The 25,602-nt window shown below is 43.4% G+C and overlaps 1 protein-coding gene across 2 annotated transcripts in view; it reads right to left on the bottom strand.

The window, feature by feature from the left end:
• Nucleotides 1-934: 934 nt before the first annotated feature.
• THBS4 (thrombospondin 4) overlaps nt 935-25,602 on the bottom strand; it is a 44,161-nt gene continuing 19,493 nt past the window's right edge. For both annotated transcript variants that reach the window (XM_037529938.1, XM_037529939.1), the window contains exons 4-22: nt 24,880-24,988; nt 24,116-24,198; nt 23,732-23,783; nt 23,335-23,537; nt 21,736-21,873; nt 18,872-18,940; nt 15,426-15,578; nt 11,734-11,838; nt 11,037-11,144; nt 10,576-10,735; nt 9,191-9,309; nt 8,302-8,354; nt 5,957-6,150; nt 4,927-5,105; nt 4,121-4,169; nt 3,838-4,034; nt 3,122-3,294; nt 1,746-1,885; nt 935-1,146 (exon numbers count right to left, since the gene is read on the bottom strand). In XM_037529938.1, coding sequence (XP_037385835.1) covers nt 1,085-1,146; nt 1,746-1,885; nt 3,122-3,294; nt 3,838-4,034; nt 4,121-4,169; nt 4,927-5,105; nt 5,957-6,150; nt 8,302-8,354; nt 9,191-9,309; nt 10,576-10,735; nt 11,037-11,144; nt 11,734-11,838; nt 15,426-15,578; nt 18,872-18,940; nt 21,736-21,873; nt 23,335-23,537; nt 23,732-23,783; nt 24,116-24,198; nt 24,880-24,988 — 2,346 coding nt within the window. In that variant the 3' untranslated portion in view covers nt 935-1,084. The remainder of the gene's footprint in view (nt 1,147-1,745; nt 1,886-3,121; nt 3,295-3,837; nt 4,035-4,120; nt 4,170-4,926; nt 5,106-5,956; nt 6,151-8,301; nt 8,355-9,190; nt 9,310-10,575; nt 10,736-11,036; nt 11,145-11,733; nt 11,839-15,425; nt 15,579-18,871; nt 18,941-21,735; nt 21,874-23,334; nt 23,538-23,731; nt 23,784-24,115; nt 24,199-24,879; nt 24,989-25,602) is intronic.

The following is a 25,602-nucleotide window of genomic DNA, read 5'->3' as shown; positions in this document are numbered from 1 at the left end:
GGAGGAGGCTGCCTCCCCTTTTTACCAGCCTCAGGGAGAAGACTGGAGGCAGAGGTTTTGATGAGGAAATCAGGCTCATCTGAAAGCGCCATTTAATGAGAATCGGCTCAGTTTCAGATCTGATAAACCAACACAATTTCTTAACTATTAATATAGTTTTTATATAAGATCTGACATGTATTTCAATTAGAAAGAGAATCTGAAATCTTCCTTCTCACAGACAACCTAGCAGAGGACCAAAAGAAAGCAATGATCTTTGAAAGAAAATTCTTAGGGAACTTATAAAAACTTGCTTGGATCTTTGCCTTATTAATAGAATGGCAAGAAAACTAGTGTACAAATCTGGCAAGTTTCTGCCCTAGTACACTGTCACTAATACCAACAGAGCACATGCTGTGGGCTTTTTGAGTTGGAGGGCTTATCCATTTATATGGATAATCCATTTATATGCCACAGTCCTTGTTACTTCAGAGGCATTCATTCATCCAGCTAGCATCTGCTCCAATATTACAACTGCCAAGGTACTGAGGATACTGATTGCTGTAACACGGCCCTTCAGCCCAGTAAGGCTATATTCCACTAGGGGGAGCCAAATATATAAATCACAATTGTATTAAGGAATAATCGTCTGTGTGGAAAGTGTATGTGGGGTGGGTGAGGGTATCTGAAAGAATAGGACTAATCTGTGAGGAATGGTCAGGAAAAGTCTTTATAAGGAAGGTGGCCCAAGCCCATGTCACGGAGATGAGCATGTGACTGCAGAGTGACCAAAGGTGACTCCTTGAGTCTAACACACATTCCATCTCACTGGCTGATCTGGTCTGAGGGAAAAAAAGATCCTCCTGCAAGTTCGACCTGGATACCTTGGAGAACAATATAATTGCCATCAAAGGATGAACTTCAAGTATGTATGTCTGAGTTACATGGTTTTTAGAAATTATTTCTTCTTTATTGCCACAGTCATATAAAAAAGTTTGATATATTTATGTTGGTAAAAGAAAGCCACAGTGTATATAAAGAAAGTTGTATGAAGTTAAAAAATATATGGCTTTAGTGTTTGGAAAAGCAGTTATGGATTGCTTCCTTAATTATCCAGGCGATCGAAATTCTGGGTTTGAAATTCTTGGAAGTCCTCTGGGATGGTATCTGCAAGCAAGAAACGGCACAGGTTAGTATAAGATCCCTTCCTAAAGAACTCAAAGACACAAGAAACAAGAATCAACACATCAACAATACAGGCTCACAAGATCCCTTCCTCCCTGGAATCTGGGCTTGTCTGTTTTGTGCAGGCATCCTCTAGGGGTCACTGTCAGCCTGCCAACAGGCACCAAAAGGCCCAGCAACCATTTTCTACTTCAGGCAGCTTTTGCAAATGTTGGCCTAAAGCCCAGGAGTGCTCATTCATGGGCCTAGAGAAAATTAGCAGGCAGAGTGGGCTCTGAGGCTGTGATTATGTTTGAGCCCTATGAAAATAAAGGCTGCCTATAAATTAAACCTGACTGAATTTCTCACTAAACCCCAAACCCTAAGCCAAGCAGTTTAAATCCATGGGTCTCAATTTTCTCATCTATCAAAAGTAAAAATGAGATTTGCCTTTTACTTTACCATTATAAGGGGACATCAGGTTGCAATAAATATACGGCATGAGCTTTAACTTTCTGGGAGTAAAGCATGCTATAAAAATAATGTGCATTATTTGATTAATCCTAGTGGTGATCATGTACAGTAACAAGTATGCACGTTACCATTGCAGCGGTACTTGAGGTTGGACCAAATGATGTTTTCCTGGGAGAAGCAGAAAACGCCAAGCCGGCCTCCACGCATGGTGGTGTCTATGGTGACCCCGGAGTCAGCCACCAACTCAGAACCTTCATAAAACCGCACCCTGCAGACAACAGAGCTGGAGTGGGTCTCGTGAAACCAAAACCAAGGTAAAGTTCCTACTGGGAGGCCCAGGGGTCCCACCTTTTATACACATGGGTCTTGCTCTGTTTGATACTCAATTCTTCACAGACCTAGAGTATCCTCTAGCTGTTGCCCCTTCCTTACTAGATTGCAAGCTCCTTGCCAGGCAGAGTCCATGTGCCCATGTCCTTCAAACTTGTCTCTCCATGGACCTTGGACAGAGTCCGATTTGATGGGTACTTGCTGATGAGCTAGAGAAATCACAATCTGACACATTAACCAAGAGGTTTTGTGATTTTATCATCCTGTGACGGTATCTAGACAACGTGCTTAACCACCACTGCTTTTCCATAGGTCTGATTTACATTATTTGGTGGAATATCTCAGCAATGACACTCATCAGGAGTGACCGCACTCTGAGAAAATTTTAAAAATTTGTGGGGGCATTTTTGGCTGTCACTATGGCGTTTAGTGACAGAAACTAGGGATGGCTTACAAGGCTCTGGAGAGAACACAAACCTGTCCTGCATCCCATACTTTTTGGAATGTTCCTCTTGACTCTGGGGAAAGTGAAGAGCCTGCTTAAACCATCAGGGTTTAGAATCTAACTCCCTTTTACTTGTGAACATCAAGAATTTTTGGTAGTTTCAATATAAACTGATTTTTCCAGGAAGAAGCCGTTGATTTCCTTGTGTTTGAAAATTAAGAGCTGTTTATCATTGTAAATTCATATCACCACTAGTAACACCGCCATTCTTTAAGTCACCAACACAACAATCTGTATTAGTATATCACATTCCCAGTGATTGCAGGTAAAGGGGCAAATGTCTATTTCAGTCTCCTGTGATGTGCTGTGTCCAGGCATTTACACGATTTTTAAAAAACTATTCTCTACTATGTTGTTAGGGATCAGATTGATTTTATAAAATTATGCATAGGTTAGATTGCCACACATCTCACCAGCCAGCATGGTGGAGAGGGAGCTCACCATTCAAATGCAAGGCTGAGTCTTCCCCCATAGGAGGTGCTTCCACATCCAGTCTGGCCCTAATATTCTATATGATCATGCTGTGTCCTCATCTTTTTCTAGGAAGTGTAACTTGAAGGGAGGGCCCTGGAAGACCAGCCCCGGTCAGGGAAATGAAGGCTCTGTGATGCAGAACGGAGTGAGTGCTTTGCTTCAAGGGCAAGGTGAGGAGATGGGTCCTCTGCCTACCTGATGTAGCCCACCTGGGGCCTGTGCTGCAGGAACCAGCGGTAGGACACCTTGTCCTTCCAGCCCACATTCCTGGTGTCCTTCCACAGCAGCCGGACCTGGTCGCTGGTGTCCCCCGTGTGCCACAGGGAGTTGCGGAGATGCTCCCCGGGCCCCGTCTTGGACTTAACAGCCTAGATAAGATATGAGCAGGATTTTACAATAGGACACACAGACCACCCTTTCTGGAATCCCAGGGGTGTTGATTCAGACAAAAGCTAAACACTCAATGCCATTTCTACCGAGGTGAGTCCTGGCCAATGTTATGCTAGCCTGTCCAGTGCTTTGCATTGTATAAACCCACAGCTCCCCACAGGCAGCAGGTGAAGGCTGCCTTCCAGCAGGAATGACACAGGAAGCCCCTCAGCCCTCCCCCATAAAATTGGCTTCACTGAGGAAACAGACTGGTCAGTATCCAACCTCATGTGCATGTAGATATACCCCTAAACCTCCACTTCTGGGGCCCTACACCAGCTGAAATTCTCAACATGAATCACACAGAAGTTAGACTGTAGATCCTGTACATCCAAATGAAGGTAAGGCCCTAATATGAACACCAGCACAGGTGCATTAACTTCTGAGCTGAGTTAAATGCCCTGTGGGAGGACATGAAGTGAAAGGGAGGGTGAAAGGCATGGAGGACAGGCAGGGAGAGGGGTGACTTCTAACCGCCCTACCTTAAGTTGAATGCCAGGTTCTGCAACAGCTCGGAATGGGGTGGCTTGCCAGTATGTCTGCTCTGTCTGCTTCCACATGACCACGTAGAAGCTGGAGCTATCTTGGTAACCAAAGATAAAGCCAGCGTAGTCATCATCTGTTTGAGTGTTTACGTGGAAGGTCCCTTCGAAGTCAACTCCATTGAAAGCTGTGTATCCTGTAAAGATCAGAAAAACAGGTGAGCCACAAGAATCACTGGAAAGAGTGATTCTACACAAGCGGCAACAGAGGCCCTGGACATACCCACTGCCAGGCCAGGATCGCTGTTCATGGTCTGCACGATCTCCATGCCCTGCAGAGAGATTTAAGGGTGATCTTAGTTAAGTGAGCTCAGGATGAAGTGAGTGAGGACTTGCTTCGCCTTGTTACATGTTCAGAAAAAGCACAGTCTTGTTAAAAATAAAGAACTTAAGGGTGCATAGAAATGCCTTTTTTTAAAATGCATACAAGAACTGGGGTGTAGGCCAGAGGTGCAGGGGTTGAGAGGATTCTCCAGAGAGTGGGGAGCAGAACAGGCAGATCTACTGAAATACACTGCTAAGGGGAGAAGTAGGCAGGACAGGAGAGGTCTGCTGCGCCACATGGGTTAGCTCCCTTGCTGGGGATGGAACTCATGTTACAGTGGCTGGTGACAGCTTGATAGCACCGAGACTTTTCTCTCTGGTGGTACAGAGGTTAACCTGCATGGAAATAACTTTGCTAAAACTATCAATTAGCTGACTCAAATTCTTAATTGGAGAACATACTTCTAGTGAGTGTGTCTTGTAGGTGATGACTGCCCATCCCCAGAGCCTCCCTGTGCCTGCCTGGAGGGAAGCAGACCCCTGGAGGGGGACTGTGTGTGTCAGACTGCTGTGTCCCAATCTCAGCAACTCATGCAAGCTTTGTAAGACTTGACCACCTCCTCTGTAACATGGGGCCACTGAGGAATGACGCATGTGTCACAGTGCCTGACTCACTGGCGGTACCATGTAGACATTACCTACGGCTCTCAGAGGAGGCTGTGTTGAGAAGGAAAGTTGAGGTGTCGCTAACTGTGTGACACTCACCTGATTTAGGACCACCCAGTTGGGGTCAATCTGGGCATCCCCTTCAGGGTCGAGGACCACGGTCTGGTAGGCCCTGAAGTCAGTCAGGGTGACCTCTGCGTTCTCTGGGCAGACGTCAATCCGATCGATGACTTGGTCCTGGTCAAAGTCTGTCTCACAGATGTCTCCCACCCCATCACCTGTGTGGGGAAGAGGAACGTGAGGAGGCTATACCTGCCCCTGCTCCTAGACAGAGCAAGGAGACCAGGAAGCAGGACAGCATCCAAGCTCCACCTCCAGGGCTACTGGTTCCCCCCGTGTTGGGAGAGAAGGCCTGGCATCAGTCATGTCTGTCGGGGACACCACCTGGGACACCAGGTGGTCCTCAGCAGCACCTGGAGTTTCTTGTAAGGTCAGTTTGAACAACTTAACTCTATGTCTGGGAAGTTCTTTATGTACATAGAGTGGGGTTCACCAACTGGTGGATGTTAATCTGACTTTGTATTAGCAAATGACAAAGGGAAATTGTTATCAGAATATCTGAGACCATAATTTCTAATGATCTTAGGCTGAATCTGGCCTATAAATGTTGTCTGTTCAGCTGACATGATGGTATTAAGACCTGAATTTTTGCAGCCGTGGCTGGATACATCCTCACCACTCACAATCCTCACTCTGCTGTCTTCCATCTGAATGTATGCTCACCCTTCCTTACTGGCTTGACCCTGCAGGCATCTGGGGTTGTGAATTCACCTAAGCCACTTGCCGCTGTGCCGTTCTACTTGCTCTGTTTCTGTGTCTCCTAGTGAATGAACAAGCAAGAGGGAAGAGCAGCTCCCCAAAACCCTTGGCTATTTCCCTGCCCTGTGTAATCTTCTAGGGCTGCTCAGGGGCTGCAAAGCAGCTCTTCTCTGCCAACCTATTGTCCACAGCTATCTACTGTCCACACAAGCTGCAGCTAGTCTGAGTGGCTGCCTCTGGAGAGGTGAGCACTGTGTGTGGTAGAAGGGCACCCTGGGGTCATATGCAGTCATGGAATAAGCCCATTTACCGTTGCTGTCCTCCTGGCCTGGGTTGGGGACTAGCCGACAGTTGTCTGGTCCAGGGGGCAACAGGTCTGGGATACCATCATTGTCGTCATCATCATCACATTCGTCGCCAATTCCATCCTTATCAGTGTCCAGCTGGGCGCTGTTAATAACGTTGGGGCAGTTGTCTGTGCTGTCCTGGTGCCCGTCTCCATCACTGTGGGAGCAAGGAGGTGATTTAATGACACTTCAGCAGAGGGCATGCAGAGTCCAGGTATCAAGGAGGGGAGATTTGGGTTTTTAACCAGGCTTAGTCTTTTATCAAACTCAATGTCCTTAGATAAGGCTGCTTTAGGGCCTCAAACCATTTTCCTGCTCCCTCAAACTGCTAAAAGTAGATCACTTCCTACTCAAGAAGATAAGGGTCCATATTTTGTGACCAGATGCTCCTATCAGTCTGGGGACAACCTGATTCAGATTACACAAAGGGAAGAGAGTGAAGCTGGACACTGCTCACTGTGAATGCGGCTCAGCCATGACCAGCATGTGGTTCCAGACATGATGACCCTAGACTCCTGGATGGCTCAGTGCCCTCATCTGTAAAATGGGGACATAACAGTCCCTGGCTCATAGGCTTGCATATTAAATTCTGAATATATGAAAAGGCACTTGTAAATGCATGGCTTGAAGGAAGCGCTACAGTGTTTTCTTTTTGATGATTCTTTACAGTCCTTGGCCAGAAGATCTAAGAAGGAACCGATGTGAAAGCCCTGGGAGAATGGCAAAGAGAACATGTATCCCCCTGAGAGGTGAGCATGCATGCCGGCTCCAGCCTGGTCTAAAGCACTTCTCAAAATTGAAAAAGGAGAAAGCATACATTGTACAAAAATGAAGAATAATGTAAAATATATATTAAAAAAAAAACAAAAAAGAGACGTTACACACAGACACAAAAACTAAAATAAAGCACTTCTTAGAACGTTCATTCTCTGCCCACCTGACCATGAGTCTGCTTTGTCATCCTGAGAGGCTTCCCTGAGCTGGCAGAGACCTCCCATGACTACTGTGGTCAGAGATAGATACTCTTTTTCACCTGCTCCCCCCAGAAAGGGAGGCCAGGGACCTGTCTACATCCTGCAGGTCACACTTCCCAGAAGCATGCAGGAGGTAAACGAGTCCTAGCGAAAATGATCTGACCTGGCTCAAGCCTTGGAACTCCCTGGAATGCAGCCAGGAGGCTTTTTTAAATTCTAAGACTGAGCCACTCCATTAGAAGACATTCTCTCTAGCCCTGAACATTTTTAAGCAAAAAACAAGTAGTTCTGTCTTCCTCCCCAAGGTTCAAGTCTATGGAAATTAAAATGGAGCAAAATGAGTCATTTATTTTAGGCAAAAATCTAGAGGCTGGTGGGACAAGATATTCTAGACATTCCTGTACATGATAACCAGAGAGCAGGATGACCTGCCAACAGGCATACATGGACGCATGTAACTTAGGGAGGTTATCAAGCTCCCATCAGAACAGAACCAGCCTGTGTCAGACTATCACCAACTTGCCTCTCCTGGTGCTCTGACAGTAACAGTCTCCATTTGCAGCAGGTCACCTGCCTCCTTGTGCTGCTGTCTCTAAGGATTCCTGACTGAGCTAAAAGGGTTTATCTCCTTGGATCGCCATGCTCCTAAGGCAGAGCTGCAAGTGTCTACACTTCCGGTGATGTCCCTGCCACATCTGAGCCAGCCTTGTGTCTTAATGTAGGACTCCATCTGTGTGGGGCTAGGAGGGCTGACAAAATTCATTTGCATAGAACAATTCCACTCAAACAAGGGAAAATGAATGGAAAATTTCCAGAGCAATGAAACAACAGTGATCTCTCTGCAAACTGACAGCTTTCTATTTGGGGATGATGATGAACTGTTCCTAAGCAGAAAGAATAGTAAAAAAGCTAATATCTGTTGAGTGCTATCTATGAAACAAACTGCAATATGCACTTTTCATATATTAACTCAGTCTTCAAAGGCTTTTGTCATCCCCAATTTACAGATAAGAAAACTGAAACATAATGAATCCCCAAAAAAGAGAAGGCAAGGATAGCCGCAGGATAGCCAGGTTGTAAGTGAAGCTCTGTCACTACAGAGCCCACCTCGGAAGTGTGACACTTGACTGCTAGTGTGCCTAGAGGGTCCTCCTGACATCGTCACACCTCTACACACACACTCCCCCATCTCTGATCAAAGGAAGGGATTTTTTCCAACAGCAGCTCAATCTATCTAGAGTGATCCCAAAATGTGGCAGCAGCAGGAAGGTCGGAAAGATAAAGCTCTCCAGATTTTTCCACCCAGCCCCCCACAGCTGGGAAATGTGCCATACCTGTCCTGATTGGTGTCACAGGAGTCCCCAACCAGATCGTTATCCACATCAGACTGCAAAGAGAACAGAATGTGCTGTTATTTATCTCTGGGCCTGTTTGCACAGAATGTTCCAGAGAAGGCAGGCCTGGCCCATCACTGGAGCTCAGGAATTATTTCGTTGGAATTGGGCTGGTGGAAAACTGCAAAAGGACAACACCATATTGGTGTAGGCACAATGCTGAATCTTCAAAAAAGCTTTCCAAAATATCAAGCTACATGGCTGGGCTGCCTACACACCAGATGAGCTGATTAGAATAGGGCGCCGGGGCAGCAAGTGGCAGGTGGAGACGAAGAAGGCGGCACGGGTCGGAAGGGAGCCAGCCACAGGCTTGGGGACGAGGCTCTGCTTTGGCACTTTGGCATGGAGCTGGAAGGGGAGTGAGTCACAGGGGGCAAAAATGACTCCCTTCTCTCAGGGCTTTGAAAATACATGACACATCATACTCAGTTATCCAGACACGAAGGGAGAGTGAGAGGGGAGAGTCAATAAGTCACTGACTGAACTTAATCTGAAATGGCCACATGTAGGGTGTGTAGGGGTTTGGGGACTTGAGAGACACCAGGTTCCTGATGGTAAATTTCCATGTTACATTTTCCTTTCAGAAGAAAGAACTAATGTTTGGGGCTCATTGAGCTCATATCACTAACCTCATCGGCACTCTAATATCTTTCTTATACCTTCCAGGCCTAAATATGTACCGCTTTCATCACCTCTGCTCTGCAAGGTGTGTGGTAACAGCAAAAAACTGGGCCTGTGGGTTCCGCTGTGCTTTTCAGATGCTGGGCTTAAATGAGTCTTGGCATAGGCGGGTTCAGCTGGGAGTCTGAGTCCCTTGTCTCCCACTAACCTGGTTAGGGTTGATGACATCAGGACAGCTGTCACAGGCATCCCCCACACCGTCACCATCCCTGTCCCATTGGTCACGATTGGGAACTCTTTGGCAGTTGTCCAGAATGTTTTTTATTCCTGTGAGAAAGGAAAGCTTCCCTCAGTCAGGCTAACACCACAGACAGGTCTGGAATACCTGACTTCTGCACACGGGGAGGTAGAGACAGTCTTCTACAAAGACAGCCTAGAAAGTTGTGCCTTGTCCAGGAGTTATCTAGAGGTGACATCAAAGGATGGATTCTGGAGACTTAAAAATGAAGAGTGAGCTGAAGCACTACGTAAGATATCAAGGTCTATAAAAGCAGATGAGGAGTCTGTGAGCTTAGGAGGCAAGAAGAGGACTGTGTGGCTGTGGGCATTGTTGGGGACCCTGGGCTCAGGCAGTGGTGTGCTGGAGCCAGGTCATTGCACCCTTCTCTTCCCAGCTTCATGTTCAAGAGTTATAATCTAGTTATATTGGTAACTCAAATTCATGAAGGTGGAATATTTGCATCACCCATATGGGCAAATGCTACAACACAGGGTGCTGTTTTATTTTGTTGAGCTGGTTTCCAGAACAGCACTGGCTACAGGTCATCAGTTGGGGTCACAGAAAATAAGGCCATGTTTTAGCAAGCTGAGGACACTATTGGGGGGTACATTTATAAAAGGAATTTCCTTCAAGACACTGTGATGTGATATTTTCCAGAATCTCAGGCCCAGCCGACACTTGATGACACTTGCATGTTATGGAAGCTTCATAGGAACACATATCCTCCTGCACATCTGGTAAGGCTCCAGAGCTCTGGAGTTTTACCCCAGGGGGTCACAGTCACACAGACCACAATATGAAACCCCCACAGGTGACAAATGACGCCTGTAGAGGCCATTTGTCGCCACAGCCTTTCCCTGAACAGATGGGATGTCTACGTCTCTTGGGAAATACCTGCTTCTCTGCAGGAGGAATCTGACCTGAAGCTGTAGCCTGTGACCTTGCTCAAAGCCCTCTTGTTCAATTCTCCATTTCCAGGTCTCACAGGTGAAAAGGATGGGGGAAAAGTTATACTCTAGAAGACAGATTCCTATACAAAAACACAACCCTGACGAAACATTGCTTAAAGTGATTGCCATAGTTTCTGCCAATGATGTAGCGTTTCAGAAACACCCAAGGTTATTAAATAGGGCAGTGGGCTGCACAGTCTCCTTCCATAGAAATATGTCAACCTTGAGGCCCCCAGACAAGGTCACATGAAACCACCTCAAGCAGGAAGGTCCTCCCAGTCAGCTCTTCTATTCCCACTCTTTACAGAGAATAGGGGCAAGAGGACAAATGAATCCCCAAAAAAGAGAGAGCAAGAAAGTCACCGTCTCCATCCATGTCATCATCACAGGCATCTCCTCTTCCGTCCCCATCAGTGTCTCTCTGGTCATTATTTAGGACAGTGCGGCAGTTATCACAGGCATCCCCAAAGATATCTTTGTCACTGTTCCTTTGGTCCACATTGTGAGTCAGGACACAATTGTCCTAAAGGATCAGAAGAACAGACATTTACTCAGACTTTTACTTAACCCCTGTGTGCCTGGGCCCGTGGTGGAGCCTGCTCCCAGGCCCCACTGTCATGAGTTGTCAGCACTCAGGAGGCTCAAATTTGTTGGTTTTATATTTTAAACATTTGAGAATCTTAGAATAAAAGTTGCAGCACTATGGGAACGCTGGCATGGAAACGAACATTTGGAAAGATTAAATATAAATAGCTGACTTCACAAGCCGCCTTCCACCATCGCTGGTATGTGGCAACTCACAGGCCCTCCCCTCAAAGCAGTACCTGCTCATTCAGGATCCCGTCTCCATCTGCGTCCTCATCACAAGCGTCTCCAATGCCATCTCTGTCTGCATCCTCTTGGCCAGAATTGGGCACATATTTGCAGTTGTCCTTAGGGGGAAACACAGCTCAGAGGAACATCTATATCTGTCTACATATTTTTTAAACTTTATTGAACTGACATATAAAATTATAAGATATTTAAAATGTCCAGGATGATGATTTGAGAGGGGTGTGTGTGTGTGTGTGTGTGTGTGTACACACAAGTGTGTGGTGATGATTTCCTCTATCACATATATTGATCATCCCACATACTTCCCCCCTCTCTCCCCTTTTTGGTGAGGATAAAGTTTTATCTTAGCACATTTCAATTATACAGTGTTACCAATTATGCTCACATGCTATACAATACATATATTCACCTTACAGTTGAAAGATCTTATTCATCTAACAGCTTGTACACTTTTTGCACCCTCTATTTCCCTTAACTCCCACCTATTATCTGTCTTAAGTCAAAAACTATTTCTGACCTTGAGATCGACTGTGACTGCCTGGTTTTATTGTTCCTACATTTGAGGTGCAGCGACTTTACAAATGCAATTTTAAATGGAATCTGCAGAACACAGTACCCATATTAGATGTGGCTTTGGAAAGCACCCCCCCCCCACACACACCCTCTTTTCCTGCTTGATATCCTTACCTTCTTGCAGTTCCTGGCAGAGCATGGCAGTTCTTCATCCGGGTAACTGTCAATATCTACGTCCTTTCCGCAGACATAGCCATCACCAGCCCAGCCAACTCCACACTGTGGAGGAAAAGCCAATCAGAAGTCTGGGGAGCTGAGCCTGGTGAGACGGGGCCTCTACCACCCAGAGCTAGATTGCATTGTTGGGTAGGGTTTTAAAACTACTAAACCGTTTTTTCGAATAGTCTATTGGTTCAAGGTTCAAAAGGTAAAAATGGAGATAGAGTGACAACTCCTTCCAATTCCTGAGGTAATCAAGGCAATCCCTTTTCATGTATAATTTTGAAAAGGAGCTGTGCATACAGAAGCAAACCCACTATCAATTTTCCTCTCGTTTTGTCCTCTAACACAATTGGCAACACACACATCTATATTGTCCTGTACCTTGATTTTAGTTAACATTGAACCATGGGTGCTTTCTCCATATCACTCCATGTAGATTCATGCCATCTTTTTTTTTTTTTAAAGATTTATTTTTTATTTATACAAGAACCAGGGTACAGTCCAGAGGCATGGGAGGGTGAGAGGATTCACCAGAGGCAGAGCAGGGAACAGAACAGGCAGACAGACTGAAAGCACTGCTGAGGGGAGCAGTGGGCATGACAGGAGAGGTCTGCCACGCCATGTGGGAATCTCCCTGGCTGGCCGGGAATCGAACCTGCGCTGCAGAGGCTGTGGATAGCTTCAGTTCTGCGTTCAACCCACTGCACCACCAGGGAGGCCCTCATGCCATCTCTTTTAATGGGCACAGATATATCGTATGCAAGTATACATGTGCCTCAGTTAGCACAACCAGTATTCTACTGGTGAGCATCAGGTTTTTAGAATCTTTTTCTATTGCAAATAATGATGCAACACATAATTCTGGTACATTTGTCATTCTATTCATGTACTAAATTTCTTATATGGAATTCCTTTTCAAAGTGTATTTATGATTTTGAGTTCTTACCGAAATGATTTCCATGATTATCTGATTTCTTCTCACAGTGCAAATGAACAAGTGAGCAGGTAGACTGGCTTTTGGGGCACTTTTTTTTTTTTATAAAAGATTTATTTATGCATACAAGAACTGGGGTACAGGCCAGAGATGTGGAGGGGGGGGGTGTGAGAGGATTCACCAGAGACAGCGTGGGGAACAGAACAGGCAGACTGACTGAAATACACTGCTGAGGGGAGCAGCAGGCGAGTCAGGAAAGGTCTGCTGCGCCATGTGGGTAGCTCCCTGGCTGGGGATCAAACTTGTGTTACAGTGGCTGCAAATGGCTTCATTGGTTGCATCTTAACCCTTGCACCACCAGGGAGGCCCACTTTTCTTATTATTGAAACACAGTCCTATCTCTGAATAAAAGAATCTTGTAGATCAATTTCCACCAAAGAAAGAACCAAAATGTTTTATCTCTATCCATACCCTTTTCTTGTAACAGAAGATGGTTCCCATAGATACAGTGCTGGTCTCCATGTCTCTACTCCCCTAGAGAAGCCTACTCCAGTATCCTGCCACCACCAGCCAATAAGAGCAAGCCCTCACTATCAGCAAAATATACATTAAAGCAAGGGTTCTTCTACACCAGATTCTTGACAACTGTTTTCTCCAATCTTTACGATGATGCTGTAAGGTTATCCCATTTTACAGAAAAATCAGCTGGGCTCATATTGGTTAGATATCTTGTTCAAGGTCAGAGGTAGGACTTGAATTCAAGTTTATCACAGTCCAATGTCTTTCGCCATTTATATATGATGAACGTGCACTTTTGAGTTCATCCCCATATCCCATATCCTAGCTGGCCCAGTTAAAGGATGACTAACAAACCAAAGAGAAAGGAAATCCTTCTAAAAGCCATGTCCAGGGTGTGAGGTGGTACCTGGAAGCTCAGTCCAAGAGCAGAATGGACACTGTAGGAAAAACAGGCAGAACAGCAAAAGGGACAAGGAAGAAAGAGACCTATAAAATGACAGGGAATCAGACAGGGGGAGGAAAAGCTGACCTATGAAAGGACATGAAAGGAGAGCAGAAGACAGCTGAGGAAGAGGGCCATGGCCAAGTGAAAGGAAATGTTACAAGACGTAAATGTTACAATTTCCTGGCCTTGTTAATCAAAATAAGGTGATTTATAACCAGTGACTTCCTAGCTGTAGCTGCCTGTTCTAGATCATCTGCACTGCCCCTCTGCAAACAGAGATTTAGAAGGCAGGATTCCGAAGACACCCCTCCTGTAACTACCCCTGTGCAATTGCCTTAGGGCCTTTAGAAGGCCTGGAAAGCCTGGCCATGGGGTATGGTCCTTGACTCATTTTGATGAAGAAAAAATTTCCTCCAGGAACAAATACATTTTTAATGAGCCATTTTTCTGGCAGATTAAATTATCTTAGTAGTCATACCAAGAGTATTAATCCTTTACCATCTGTCATTGCACCTTATTACAAATTCAAAAACATATTAAGAACCCAATCACCCACCATCCCAAGGAAGTCATCTATTTGTTCACTGAAAATGAGAAGTTAAGCACAGATACACTTGCTTCTCAATGGTAATAAACATGCCCAACCAACAGGAATTAGAGAAATTGCTGGTTGATCCCCAACCCACCAAGTTCCTTCATTAGGACCATGCTAGGGACTATATGTTGCTGGAGAGAGCCTATGTCATTATTATTATTTTTTTTTAAATTTTGATTCTTATTATTTCCTGTATGAAAAATTATATGTTCACTATAGACAATTCTGTGGGCTTAGAGATAAAGAAGTCTACGTTTCAGGTATAAAGAGGGAAAAATCTCCCAGAATCCACTCAGAGATCTGATCTCCATGAACTCGAGAATCTGACTCTGAAGGGCTGTCTGCGGAAGGTCTGGCTTCCCCGGAACGGGAGGAGGAGGAGAACAGAGAAGATGGCTGGTGTCTCAGGGATTAGTGTCCCTGCAGCCTCTGGAGCCTGGGGTTGGGAGTGGATGGCAGGAACACACCTTTTTCAGCAAGACCCCCTACACCCACCCCTGTGACACCCACATCAGGCAAGACTGGCCTGCTGGATTGTCAGCCTCCCAAGCTGACTGGCTCCAGGACTGGGAAGGTGCAGACAGAGTGACTATCCACTGAGCTATTCCAGAATCTGGGTGGAGGGATACAGAGTCAGGAAGCTCTGCCCCTCCCACTTAACTACAGGAGAAAGGAGCTTCTCTCCAAGGGCTGACACCACCCACCACCTCTCTAGTGTGACCCACCTCCTGGAGCACTAGCACAGATTTGCAACTGGACATGTTAAGGGTAAAACCAGTTTGAAATGGCAGCGGTGTGCCAAGTTATCCAAGCAAGAGGACAGGGCAGTAGACAGCAGGAGGGGAGAAGGCTCCTGCACATCCACCTGCTCATTCCTTGGAGCCTCCACAGAGTGGCCTTTGTGACTGGGGCTCCACCCATGAGGTGCCCAAGGAAACTGTTGACTGACAGGCAAGGACAGAAAAGGCAGCTGATGGTTACGTGAACTTAAACTGTTCCTACAAGTCCACTTGACCCTATTACTATTACAGTCTGTATTTATCTGGATTGCAGTGTTTTCATTTTTGAGTATTTTAAAGCAAGTAGAAACTGGAGAGGGGTGTGATGAAAATGGAGGATGAAAAATGATAAAAAAAAAAAAAGGGACATACCACACAGGTCACATCTCCATGCCTCTCTTCGATGCACCGTGCATGCACACTGCAAGGATTCAGTTCTGGATTTCTGCAGTTTTGTTCACTTTTGCATCCTCTAGTCTGATCACCAGTGTACCCTGGTTTACAAGGCCCGCAGCGATAAGATCCCTGCAGGCAGCAAAGACAAGACAATGAGTCAAGGATTCAGAACTGTGAACAAAGGCACTGTGCCCTTTTTTCCCCTGCCTTTTGGGAGGGGAGATTATGTATTTTTTATTTTTTTTTCTATGTTTCCCCTCTCACTCCCATCCCTTAGTCCCCTTTGATCTTTTCTACCCTTTAATTTCAGATACTACATTTCATTATTGATGGCTGCTGGTTTTTTCTAAGTACTCTGCTTTGTTGAATTGTCTGTAATGTAAATATCCGGTATTTGTCTGTCATTCTGACTTGCTTTACTATACATAATTACCTCCAACACCATCCTCTGCTGTAAATGGCAACATTTCATCTGTCCTTCCTGTGGAATAGTGTTCTTTTTGTGTGGAACACATCTTGATCCAACCCTCTGTCAGTGGGACTTCAGCTCCTGTCATGTCCTGGCTATCATAAATAGTGTTACAATAAATACCGTAGAGGGTATAGTTTTTGTAAATGATGGTTTTGTGTTCTTTGGAGCAGGATTGCCGGGTGATACGGTATTTTCATTTTCAGTTTTTTAAGGTAAATCCAGCTAATTTTACAAAATGGCTTCACCAGTTTACATTCCCACCAGCAGCATAATAGGAAGGTTCCTCTTTCTTTGTATCGTCACCAGCACCTGTTGGGGTTTATTAGTATGTCGCACTCACTGTGGTTTTCACTTGCTTCTCCCTTATTAAAAGCTATGATGAATATTTTTTTCAATGTATCTACTGACCTCTTAGATATACTTTTTGATGAGTTGTCTGTTCAGATCTGCTAACTATTAATTGGGTTGCTTTATTCAGTGTTAAACCTTTTTTTGCATCTTGAATATATTAGACTTTTGTCATTTGTGTTAATATGTGAATGTTTTCTCCCATTCAGTAGGAAGTCTTTAATCTACTTGTAGTTTTTTTCTCTGTGTAAAAATTTTTTAATTTGAGGTAGTCATAATTGTTTATATTTTTATTTCCTTAGCTATAAGGGGTCAAATATCCAAAAACATCTTTTATCATTGATCTTATAAAATGTTATCACTAATATTCGCTTATATATATTTTATTGTTGCAGGTCTTCTATCCACTTTATTCCATCTAGAGTTTATTCTTGTGCATGGATTTAGAAAGAGATCCAACATCATCCTTTTAAATATGTGACTGCCCCGCACCATCTGTTAGGCTCTCCTTTCCCCATTGTATGGTCCTGGCTCCATATACATATATTTCTGGGCTTTCAATTATATTCCATTGTCTTTTTTTTTTTAATACAATTGTGTTTGTCTTTATACGTATATGATGCCAGGATTAAGTGAGACCCATGCCTGCCTCTCTGACTATGTGCGCGTCTCATAAGACGATTGGTGAAGACACCACCAGATTGGAAGCTGTGGCAGGACAAGTAGACAATGAAGGATTAGAAGCAAGGGCAGAATACAGTTAGATTGCGAACTGTCACTTTGACTTGCCAACTCCACTGTGAAGGACAACAGGGGGAAGGGCTATAGTTTCAAGAAGTCCTGAGACGGGAAGTGAAAGGGTTTACTCTAAGGACAAAGGGAGACGGTTTGATTAGAAAGTAAATTAGGAATTTTTTTTTTTACTGTTCCTTTGGCTTTTTTAGTAATTGAGTAACAAAGGAACAGGCACACACAGAAAAATGTTGGTGGTCTTGCATTGAGAATCCTTGATGAGGCCGGCTGTGATGGAAGAAACCAGGCAAATGAGCTGTCAATTCTATTGCAATAGCTTCCAGGGCCAGGCATGACTTTTTCTTTAACAGCTTTATTACGATAAAATTTATATTTCACGCAAGACAACCATATAAAGTATGCAACTCAATGATTTTAGTCACTTACACTCTGTTAATTGCCAAGTCCAAAGTATGTCTTTCAATGATAATTTTTGATCTTTCAGCTCTTGGACTGCTCCATTTGGTCAATTCTCTCCCCCTTTTTGGTTTCTGTTCATTTTTCCTTTTGCCTGCTCCGTCACTTTTTGGGCTCTCTTTAGTTCTATTTTATAGACAGTTCCACTATCTACTTTTTGCTCCCTGGGTGGCTGTAGTAATTACTTTTATGTCAAGGTCTCCCCTATCTATTTCTGCAGACTAGCTTTGTCCTGGTAAGGAGCTATGAAGCAATAGATCTCTGTCTGTTCCTGGGCAGCAGTGCATTGTGGGTATGAACACAGACTTTGCTGCTAGCCTCAAAGTTTTTTAAGATGTGTGGCCTTAGTGTCATTACTTAACTCTTTTGTTCCTCAGTTTGCTGACATGTAAAATGGGCATAAAAATAATGCCTAGTAACAAGGCTGTTGTGAACATTAAAACAAGCAACTTGATATTTATAAAATGCTTTTTACATACAAGGAATCTAGGAATGTAAAGAGTAATACTTTTCCCAGGGACACAGTGATAGAAATAGTCATCTGTGGAACCAGTTCTTTTGTTGCCAGTCTACTGTGCTATACCTACCAGTCTGGAAACAACTGACAGGAACTTTCAGAAATAAAACCCATTTCTCGGTACTTAAATTTTAGACCCCTTAAGTGCGAAGCATTTTAATTTCACAGCAATAACTTTGGTAAGTTTTATGAAATTAATGAATCCCCTTCAGGGGTCATATTGGCACCAGTAATGCATATTCTGGAATACTATACTGTTAATATAAACTATGAAATTCTTCATTAAAAAAATACTAGGATGACACAATTTTATTCAATAAACATTTATCTAGGAGCCCAACTCTGACAGAAGACAAAAACCAAATTTGGCATATTACTTATAAAATTACTCTTATAGCTGACCATTGAACAACATGCTTTCAGAGTTGAAAATCTGCATATAAGTTTTAATTGCCCCAAAACTTAAGTACTAATAGCCTGCCATTGACAGGAAGTCTAAATGGTAACATAAACCTTAACTGTCAACAATTATTTTGTATGTTATTTGTACTATATTGTATTCCAATAAAGTAAACTAGAGAAAAGAAAATCATGAAGAAAATACATTTACAGTACCATAAGTATCAATACCATAAATTCTGTCCTTTGTTTACGAGAAAATTCACATATAAGTGGACCTGTACAGTTCAAATCCATGTTATTCAAGGGTCAACTGTATGCTACAAATGGTTTCCAGCACAAATGTTTGTCCTCATTCTGCTAATCAAATACATTATGCTTATATATTCTACATGTGTTCTGAGGGTTATGGTCTATAAACACTTGTTTTTACTAATAGGTCTGGCTTTAATAGCAACAATCATGAAAAATACTCACCAAAGTGTTAATGCAGATAGAATTAAGAACACATGCTCCATTTCGACATTCATCAATATCAGCACAGACCTAGTACAGAAAAGTTTAACAAGACAGTTTAAACAGAAATGCAGACAAATTTTCCTTCTTTGATATTTTTGTGTGCATGACAACAGAATTTCAGGTAGAGAGTTATCAGAGGGTCATTTCAGCTATCTCCCTGTGTTTTGTACCAGTCTGTACTTAACCTAATTTCAAGTGATACTGTCTGTCTGGTATTTAAAGTTGTTAGAAAAGACAACTTTGTACAATTAATTTGTTCCACCCCTTTTTAGTCAGGAAGGTTCTTCTTTATTCTGTTTGGGTCACAATGTACTTTTCACATCTGATGATTTCTATTTTTCTTCAATTTAGAAAATTCTCAGCTTCCCTTTATTCCTGTTCTTTTAATGGAACTAAACAAATATTGGCCTTTCTTATTAATCTCTTCTTTTGACCATTAGTCTCTTACTCATATTTTTCATATCTTTATTTCTCTGTGCTATACTCTGAATGATTTCCTTAGCTCTACCTTCCAATCTATAAATTTCCTGTTAGCTGTTTTGCCCATCTATTCAGTTGTTAGCATCAATAATTATGTTTTCATTGAAGCTGCTTTCTTTAGGTTTTTTTTTTTTAAAGATTTATTTATTTATGCACACAAGAACTGGGGTACAGGCCAGAGGTGCAGGGGGTGAGATTATTCACCAGAGACACAGTGGGGAACAGAACAGGCAGACTGACTGAAATACACTGCTGAGGGGAGCAGCGGGTGAGACAGGAGAGGTCTGCTGCACCATGTGGGTAGCTCCCTGGCCAGCTGGGCATCAAACTCGTGCTGTGGAGGCTGCAGATTGCTTTACAGTGCTGTGCTTAATGCTTGTGCCACCAGGGAGGCCCTTTCTTTAGGTTTTAAACTACTTGTTTTTTTCTTATTGCCCTATTCTTTAATTATGGATTATCTATTCCTTCCTTTTCCTCTTTATCCTTTTGAACTTATTTTACATTTATCATGGTTTTTCTCATGGTAGCTTCTTCATATAAATTGTCATTTTTTGTTTGGAGCATATCCTTAGTATCCCTCCTTGTCTGTGGGCCTTTCACTGCCCTGAGTTTTGAAGTATTTTCACAAAGTGCCATGACGTTGACATTAGCTAGGGCCCTGAGGATTAAACTGCTCCAGAGCTGGTTTTCATGCTTTTTTTTCAACCCTGTGTTTCTGCATCAAATATGTAACAAAGATTTGGAACACACTATATTTGGTACAAGCTTGGAGTTTTGTTTTGCTGTGGGTAATTTCATTTTTGTCAGTCATGTCCCAAAACTGACACAGAGCTTCTTTGGGACTAGTGAAGTTCTCTCATCTCCTTTTTTTCCTCCTTAAAAAATTATTTTACACATAGAAAAATCCCAAAGGCTACCTAAAAACCACTGGAACAATAAACAAACACAGCAAAGCTGCAGTATTCAAAATCAACTTATAAAAACAGGCTGTGCCTCCATGCACCAATGATAAAGTATCAGAGAGAAGTCAAGGAAACAATCTCCCACCCACAGTCACGTTGAAAAGAATAAAATACCCAGAAACAAAAGTTAACCAAGGAAGTGAAAGACCTCCACAATGGAAACTAAGAAGCAGAAAGATATTCCATGCTAATGGAACTGGGGAGCTCTTTGAGGTTTCTGGCTTTATGCAGGGATTTTAGGTCTTTCTAAAGGTCCAAGACTACATCTACTGTGCCCATATAGGTGTGAAACCCTGACTCCCTGCTCATAGAGTCTACACCCAGCAACTCTCTTCCATGAGCTGCTGTAGCATCATTTGCACTAATGTCTCTGAATTTCCTCGTTTCCAGAACTTGCACATTTCCTTTTATTTCTTTTGATATCAGTAAAATATTAACATTTGTTGTTAAAATTTAGCAAAGTAGATTCCTTCTACTTTAGTTCAATCTCCCACATTGCTGGAATCCCACTGGGAAATATTCCTTACTAGCTTACACAAAGCATCTTCTATTTCATTTTGTCTATTCTCCTGGGTTGAGTCTCGGAGATTTTGTCTTTAGAGGAGAGGAAAGGAAACTGTGGGTCATTACTCTAATGGCTTCCTGTCACTCCTATGAGTCTAGCCTGCCTTCCTTTTCTAGTCTAAAAAATGATGCCCTCTAGAATCCTTTGATAGGCAGCTAGGAAATAATGAACCCATGCCCTTCTTCAAAGCTAATAATTTCCCTGAGGTAGTAAAATATATTTATAGACCATCCATTTTTAAGGGCTGAAAACATCAAAAAGAATTTCAGAGTCAGTCAGTTAAATAATGACCAGGATATAGTAGAACATTTGGAAATAAATGGAGACTGTCACAAAGTGCTCAAGGGCTTTATGGCAATTTAGAGCTTATATAAGGTTTCCTTAGGGGATTATTTCTACTCTTGAAATCCTCTCATATCTAAAACAGCTTCTGATTGGCAACAATGACTCTACAGAAGTGATCTAATTTTTCAAAGCTTTGTTTCCCTGATAATCAAGTTTTTCTACAAAACTAGATGTTTAACAGCTATCAACAAAATAAATCTAAAACCATGCCACATAGTCTGACCCCATTCACTTTTCCTAGTGATGCTCTATTATCCCAATTGAATGGCATCCACATTACAGGCCTTATGAACATATACTCAGAAATGGTTGGAAAGTTTCCAAATTGCCCACTGTGCACCATGACATGCCTTCCATGTGGCAGCAGTTGTTCAAGTAGGTTAAGGGCTATACTGAAGAGGTGGAAACCAACGCTTTTCTGTTGGCAATTAACATAGAAAAAGAATAGAAAGACCATAACTTCGGCCTACCTGCTTGTTTGACTTGGCAAAATTAATGCCAACACCCTGCAGCATGGGCCCTGTGAAGCCTACTGGGCAGGCCTCACATCTGAAGCCAGGAGCCAAGTTGACACAGCGCACGCCTGGGTAGCAGGGATGGTATTTGCACTGGAGAGAAAAAATTCAAAGTTTTTAGCCATATGGAGAAAGCAGTCTCAAACTTGCATTCATCTACTTGTATATGCTAGCTTGTTCACTTAATCACTTTTTTGGTGGCAAACTAACAAAAGAAAATTAAGGTTTCCAATTTTGTAGTTACCCACCGACTTCCTTGACCCACACAATCTGGGGCTGCCTTTTTGGGCTTTGCTTTATTACAGAATAAGGGCACAGTCAAATGGAAAGGGTCCTTAATGTTAACTAGTCTACCCCTCCCTTTCTAAGTTTCCTGAGATTCTAACTTGGAATTTGAAAATCCAATTTAAAATCTAAAAGAATAATGTTGCTGGGTCACTTGTGAGCTGACTGATGAGATGAGTTCAAAGGGATTTTTGAAGCAACTGCTCAAATGAAAAGGCCTTGGGAGGTCAAGCCAAGTCCGTTGTTTCTTCAGTAAGATGTGATCCATCACAGTCTGTGCCTGCCTTCATGCCCAATCAAGCCCATGGCTGTTCCAAGGCTCTTGGAGTCTAGTATATTGGTTCTGGTCCCCTTTTTTTTTAACCACTTCAACTAATGTAAAAAACATGACTACTTCCTGCCCTTTTAAAAGGAGGAAAATTCCAGCTCACAGATAAAAACCAGATGTAGTTCTGTGAAATGTGTGCAGATGTTTCTCCAATTGAGGGATCACTAGAAACCATCTTAGCAGTTTACTACCTGGGGGGATGGGGGGTAATCAACTGGGCCTGCAGGAGGGGTGTGAGCTCCCTGCCCTCTCCATTTGTCCTTCTGGCCTTCCTCAGTCCAGGTGGAAGGGAAAGGCCGCATTCTGGTGCAGGCTTGCTACCTACTCTGAACACTACTCTGGGGTTGGACTAGTGATTAACCATGGTTTTGAAACAGTTCCTTCCACAGGTTTTGCCAGCTGGCTGAACAGCCTGTATTTACTGTATGTCTCTCTGACTCCATCCTTGGGGCACTTTGAGTGACTCGCACATTATGGAGGCTCCTCAACCAATCTTGGTGAGATTCCCCTCTGTTCCTCTATTTCAGGAAGTCTGAAGAAATCAGTTGTAACCGAAATGTATTCTTACAGAGATCTTCCCCTTCCCATGATGGCAAAAATATGGAAAAGTCAGCCTTTTAACACATTTTAACAGAATGCTCAAGAGAAATAATCAATGCAAAAGCATGAAGTCCAAATCTCAGCATTTTATCAACCTTGGCCAGTAGGAAAAGCTGGAAACAGAGGAAATGTCATGAACACAGCCACACTTATGTGTCATTTCTCCTTCCGCCTGCTGCTCATGGCAATTTGTGGTCTCTACAGATTTATGAGGAAGCAGCTTTTATGTAGCCAGAGGACCACCCAAGCCATCTCTTAGTCAGCATTCTGGTTTCTTTTTCCATAAGCTATAGAATGTGCAAATACTTAGGGAGTCCTTTCCCATCTAGTTGAACTTTTACCTCATCAACATCGGAACAGGTGATCCCATTCCCTGTGTAGCCCTCAGGGCAGGGCCCACACTGGAAGCCATCTCTGGTGTTGGTACATCGGACACCACGGAAGCATGAGTTGGAGTCACACCGGCGCAGTGAGGGTGTTGGGGGCGAGGGAGGTGCAGGGGCCACCAGTGTGTTGGGGGTTGGAAACTGAAAGCTGAGAGGACCTAAAAAATCCAATAATCCACAGGCTTATTCACTACTAGAAAAATATACTTGATACATAATGAAACTTCCCTTCTCTCCAACCCTGTGCCAAACCTCCAGAAACCACAGCCAATGTAGCCTCACCCTAGGCCCTTCATCAATCTGCATCTGCTTGTCCAACTCAGAATGAGCCAGTTACTAGAAAAGCACTTACCACAAGCCTGGCATTCAGCAATGGTGTTTCGCAAAAATGACGTTTCTTTGACCTTTAGAAATGGGAAGGGAAAAAAAAAAAAGGATGGAAAAGGAATACCTGACATATACTCCAGAATGAAAGAATCCATGTGTAGCAGTCTATTAAACACCTCTTCAAGTTGTGCTGAAGTAGCCCTGGACAGTTCCCATGTGCTTGGAGCCAGGTGCATTCATCACACGCTTGTCCCCCTTTCCAGAACCCTCCTGGCAGAGCTCTAGGGTGGTGGGCTAATGGGGTACCCGAGGTCTGACTCCAGGCCTACCTCCCTGCTTCTGCAGGCCTACAGCCTGCTAGCTCTTACAAAAGCTAGGTTTTCTTTTGGAGGCATGTCTCCGTTGTTACCTGCTGTCTCAGAAGATCCTTCACCTCTCCCAGCAGCTGGTTTAGTTGTGTCATCTGCCCCAAGAACTGCCGATTAAAGTCTCCTATTAGAATAGCAAAGGCAACATTTAGTCAGTGACTTTTTTATAGTGACTCAAAAACAAATGATTTCCCATAGAATCACCATAAAAGGATTCAAAAGCCTATGACAGGGCCTCCCCGGTGGCGCAGCGGTTGAGCACAGTGAAGTTGTCCGCAGCCTCTGCAGCGTGGCTTCGATTCCCGGCCAGCCAGGGAAAAACCCACATGGCACAGCAGACCTTTCCTGTCTTGCCCGCTGCTCCCCGTCTGCCTGTTCTGCTCCCTGCTCTGTCTCTGGTGAATCCTCTCACCCTCCCATGACTCTGACCTGTACCCCAGGTCTTGTATAAATAAATAAATCTTAAAAAAAAAAAAATAAACCCACCAATGACAGAGGAATTTAACTTGGGATAATTCATCAAGTTCACCTGAAAAATTCTAATAATGCACTGGCTAATCAGTCCAAATTAATATGAGTTGTAAAAATAAAAGTATAAAAATTATTTTACATCCCTTAGGAAAAATAAATAAAAGTGCAATGAAGATATTCCTGGGCATTGGAATCAAAGTCTAATTTCTGTAGATTTATCCTGTATGGCTGCTCTGCTGACAACCCACTTTTCTGTGCTTGGGTGCAGCCCTTTCAGGGACCTGGGGATGTGCCTGTGTTGAAGAGGGCATGCAAACTGCCCAAGAGTCCATACCTGTGCTCGGAGTGGCCAGTGGCTCACTCTGCTGCAGAAAGCAGTCCTGCAGGCTGGCAACTTGGAACAGCGAGCCTCTCACCACCAGCTTCAGCTCTTCCAAAAAGTCCTGGAAAAAAAATCACATTCATACCATATATTAGTGACACTGTTCAAAAGCCAATGCACTCACATGCTTGAGCAGTCTTCACAACAGAGTAGCCCCGCATACTTGGATCATGCCATCTTACATAATTTTGTGGGTTTGCATTTTTCCTAAAGCTGGCAAGTCTCATTCCTTTTGACTAAAGCAAACCTGGAAGTAGCCAGTAGCCTAGGAAAATGCTGGCATCCAACTTGGCAGCCTGAGAGCTCATCAAGGCTGCTCTGAGGAGAGGAAAGACTGTTTTCCTTCATAGTAAACAAATTCTTTTGTGGCAGGAGACGCTTAAGAATTGTCCCAAATTTGTTTATGGAGTTTAGACAATAATAAATAAAATACTGATTCCAATTTTAAACAGTATTGTTTTTAGGATGTCTTGGGTTTAGCAAAGCCTCTGATTTCCTTGGGCTATGAGAAAGAATAAATAGTATATCCCATGATTATGAGATAACGGGCAATATATTTTCACATTACTGGATCATTGTTAGTCACAAAGTTGATTTCCTCACCCCTTTACTTTGTAACTCGTACTAATTATTATTTAATCTATATAGGACAGAGAAAGTTTGTTAACTGCCACC

This window comes from Talpa occidentalis, unplaced genomic scaffold, assembly GCF_014898055.3.
Source record: "Talpa occidentalis isolate TD23 unplaced genomic scaffold, MPIMG_talOcc4v2.1 talOcc4.6, whole genome shotgun sequence".
NCBI lineage: Eukaryota > Metazoa > Chordata > Mammalia > Eulipotyphla > Talpidae > Talpa > Talpa occidentalis.
Note: the sequence above shows the minus strand (reverse complement) of the source record. Positions and strands in the feature narration are given on the sequence as shown.